The 4228-nt window shown below is 52.5% G+C and overlaps 1 protein-coding gene across 1 annotated transcript; it reads right to left on the bottom strand.

Moving 5' to 3' along the window:
* Positions 1-2225: 2225 nt before the first annotated feature.
* On the bottom strand, positions 2226-2813 carry LOC139674680 (olfactory receptor 14J1-like). The gene has a single exon (XM_071561286.1). It carries the CDS (start codon positions 2811-2813, stop codon positions 2226-2228), a length of 588 nt encoding a protein of 195 aa, XP_071417387.1.
* Positions 2814-4228: the final 1415 nt, after the last annotated feature.

Raw genomic sequence — 4228 nt, forward strand, 5'->3', positions numbered from 1 at the left:
ACATTTCCTACCAGTGTTTTGAATGCAGAAACATTGCTCAGAGGAGCTACTGAACTTCTTTGGGATGGTTTCATATCCCTAATTTTGCCTCTTCTCTTCTTCCTCTCCCAATTTGCCTTCCAAGATCTCTCCAAGCTGTGTGTGCCTGGGAATGTTTTCACAGTCCTGAGCTCTGGGCCATGTCAAAGGGGACAAATGCACCTTCTGGAGAACACTGTCACTCCTGCTCACAGAGCCTCTCTGACTGCACAGGGGAGATTCCCCCAGGCTGTTTCCTGGTGTGGGAAGAAAGGGTCATAAAGGCAGATGAGAGGGATGGAGGAGACATGGACATTTGCAATGGGCATGCTCAAGGCTGGTGAGATAAATGTTCCTGGGACAGGGAGGTTGTTCCTGCAGTCACACCCAGAAATGTCAGGGCTCTGACAGGTGCCCACACCTGAGCTGGGCTCATGCCCTGCTCATACTCCCAGGGCTGTTCAGAGACACGAGTCCTTCCCTTGCACGCACACAGACAGTTCCTGGCAGCAGGTGCAGTGTCTCCCTGGGCTCCTGCTGCCACTGCCCGGGGCTGGAGGCACCTCAGCCCTGCAGAGCCCCCACCCTGCACACTCACACACTTCAGCTCAACACTGGGGTTTCCCTCTCCCTGGCATGGCCCAGTCCTGCCCCTTCCTGGTCCCACCAATTCACCTGCCCCAGCCCCAGCCCCACAGAGTAGCACAATCATGTCTGGCCCTGCAGCAAGAAATGGAGGCAATGGAGGTCAGGGACAGTGATTCTGTGTCTGGAATGTTCAGGAGACCATCATCTCAGGCATCTCCTGCAGCCCCAGGGCCAGCCCCACTCCCCAGGACAGCAGAAGAGAATCAGTGCTGGGGCTCCTCAGGCATCTCCTACAGGCCCAGGGACAGGACAGCCTCTTTCCATGGCTCCTCTGCACACACAGCCTGTCCTGCTCTTCTCCTGGCACATCCCATCTCCCCACAGAGCCTTTCCTCAGGGGAACACGTCTGTGCTGGCCTGACCAGCCATTCCTGCAGCCCCTCCCCGTGCTCCCCACAGCCCCTGAGCTGGGGGTGCTGCTCTGCAGGGCACAGGGGCTGTGGTGCCTGGGACCATGGGGGGGGCTCTGCTGGGCTTGCTGGTCAGGCTGGGAGGCAGAGCCAGCTGATGGTGGTCCCTGCCACTGACCCCCTGCCACACAAGCTCTTGTGTGACCATGGAAGGCGCTCAGAGGGGCCCTGCCTTGTTTCAGTACTGGGAGATGGGTCTGGGGCCTTAACTGGATCCAGCCTATTATCCATGAAGAGCCATTTGCCAGTTCACACCAAGACTTTAAAATTTTATCTCTGGATCACACCAAGCTGAACAGACTCATGATCAGTGCCAAAACTTTCCTGCTGATTCCCTGCACAAATTGTCCTTGCAGGTCCCCTGAGTTCTCCTGGCAGCTTCCAAGTCTGTTTGGAAAAACATTCACCTGCCATCACCCCTGTCACAAGCCATGGAAACCCAGGATGGATCATCATAAAACCATTTCCTGTCTGCATGGACACTGGTCACCAGCAAGCAAAACCTGAAGCAGAACTGAGTCCCTTGAGGACCAAACTGGACAATCATCTCATCACACTGAGCCCCAGGGAGGACAAAGCTGCACAAGGAGACTTTTGAATGTCTCTTCCTTTGGCATGTTCTTAAGAACAACGTTGGAGGAAGCCCAAAGCCTTTCTGCCCTGTCCTCAGGAGAATCCCTTTCCTGATGGAGCTGCTGTTGTGCAGCCCAGCTGTGTCACAGCAGTGCCCATGGCCTGTCCCTGTCTGTGATCCCAGGACAGACACACAGCACGACGTGACCAACCTGGCAGAGGACCAAGGCCTTGGACCAACACAGGGGCTCAGAAGGAGAGTGTGGAAGTGGAAAAGGCAGCTCTGAACAGACCCCTCCTCTCTGTAAACATGGACTGTCCTGCAGTGACCTGTCCTTTGTGAATGCCTAAGAAGGATCAAACAAGTGACTCCACAGTCCTTTATTCTCATTTAGACAGTCTCTGGGTCAAATACAAAAGGTGGATATTGGACTTGAATGGAGGTTAATTAAAAATTTTAATTGTGCACAAACTCATGACAAGATGAACCAACGCCCCCCATCAAAATGCTGAGAAGGCAGGATGGACCTGAAATGAGTTCCATTCTGAATACTATGCAGAAAACAAAAGTTAGTGTCATGCATCTGGAGAGCATCTGGTCATCATTTTCCTCACAGCACCCTTGAGCTCCTGGTTCCTCAGGCTGTAAATGACGGGATTTATTGCTGGAGTCACCACTGAGTACAGAACTGACAGTGCCACATCCAGGGATGGGGAGGACATGAAGGGAGGCTTCAGGTGGGCAAACACAGCAGTGCTGACAAACAGGGAGACCACGGCCAGGTGAGGGAGGCACATGGAAAAGGCTTTGTGCCGTCCCTGCTCAGAGGGGATCCTCAGCACAGCTCTGAAGATCTGCACATAAGAGAAAACTATGAAAACAAAGCAACAAAAAACTAAACCGGCACTAATCACCATGAGCCCAAGTTCCCTGAGGTAGGAGTGTGAGCAGGAGAGCTTGAGGATCTGAGGGATTTCACAAAAGAACTGGCCAAGGGCATTGCCCTTGCACAGGGGCAGGGAAAATGTATTAACTGTGTGCAGCAGAGCATTGAGAAAGCCACTGGCCCAGGCAGCTGCTGCCATGTGGGCACAAGCTCTGCTGCCCAGGAGGGTCCCGTAGTGCAGGGGTTTGCAGATGGCAACGTAGCGGTCGTAGCACATGATGGTGAGGAGGAAAAACTCTGTTCCCATAAGAAAGAATACAAAGAAGAGCTGTGCAGCACATCCCATGTAGGAGATGGTTGTGGTGTCCCAGAGGGAGTTGTGAATGGCTTTGGGGACAATGGTGCAGATGCAGCCCAGGTCTGTGAGGGACAGGTTGAGCAGGAAGAAGTGCATGGGGGTGTGCAGGTGGTGGTCGCAGGCTACGGCGCTGATGATGAGGCCGTTGCCCAGGAGGGCAGCCAGGGAGATGCCCAGGAAGAGCCACAAGTGCAGGAGCTGCAGCTGCCGCGTGTCTGCCAATGGCAGGAGGAGGAACTGGCTGATGGAACTGCTGTTACTCATGAGCTTTCTCTGGGCATGGAGCACTGTCCAAGAAGGAAAAGATAGAGACAATTTAGGACAGATTTCTCAGGGCAAAACCAGCCAATATCTCATAGAATTCCCTGCACACTCCTCCAATTCCAGATGCTTTTTCTCCCTCTGGGCTGACTGTGCTGCTCCAAGGAGTTAGTTCAGCCCTGCTCCAATGGGTACATGGAAGCTGCTTCTGAAAGCTCCAGTACTCACAAGGAGTGCCAGGTGTAAGAAAATTTCACTCTCTGCTCTTGTAGCATAAGATCCTGGGCTGAAAAGTAGAGGCTTAGCTGAACTTAATAGTGATTTTGTCTGAGGTTTTTGTTCTGGATGTTTGATTGTATTTTCCTACTCTCATATCTGACAAAAGGTATTTTAAGTGTAGAAATTCTAATTTTTAGTGAACAATAGTGTGAACATCCTTAGGATGGGACAGATAATAGTGCTCAGCTCTCGGTGGTTTAGTTGAGACAGCACAGACAGATACAGTGCTGACTGCTCTGTTTCCCACCTGCCCTGCACTTCCATTCATGGTGCCTCAGAGCTGATTGCAGAGTAAAATACCTGTGCAGGTTCCAATGGCAATGTCAGAGCAACCCTGAGGAGGCCGGAAAAGGGACACTGATGGTGCCTGTAGGGCACAGTGTGGTGATTTCTCACATTCCCTGTTTTATTCAGTTGTCATTGTAAAAGGTTGGAATTTGTGTGCCTGCTGCTGGATTGAGAAATTAATTTCTGTGTCCCATTGCCTACCTGGGCAAGCCAGAGCAGAAGACATAAAGAGCAGTATCAATTCCAGTCATGTGTCACAAGTCCTTCTGTGCTTCTTTAAAACTCCATTCTTGAATGTCCTGTTGTGATTTGGAGCTGTGAGCAACCAGCCACCTTCAGCACCCTAAGAGTGGAAGGATCCTGCCCTCACCCATCATGGTTTGTTCCTTCTCCCCAGCCCTGTGAGCAGCTCCCCAGGCTGGCTGAGAGCTGACCCTGGCAGGCAGCAGAGTCCCTGCCCCAGCACAGCACCCTGGGCTGCAGGACCCTGCTCTGCACCACAGCCC

This window comes from Pithys albifrons, chromosome 7, assembly GCF_047495875.1.
Source record: "Pithys albifrons albifrons isolate INPA30051 chromosome 7, PitAlb_v1, whole genome shotgun sequence".
Taxonomy (NCBI): Eukaryota; Metazoa; Chordata; class Aves; order Passeriformes; family Thamnophilidae; genus Pithys; species Pithys albifrons.

Coding starts and splice junctions, on each gene's coding strand:
- LOC139674680 (XM_071561286.1), bottom strand. CDS start 2,813: ATGTGCTACGACCGCTACGTTGCCATCTGCAAACCCCTGCACTACGGG.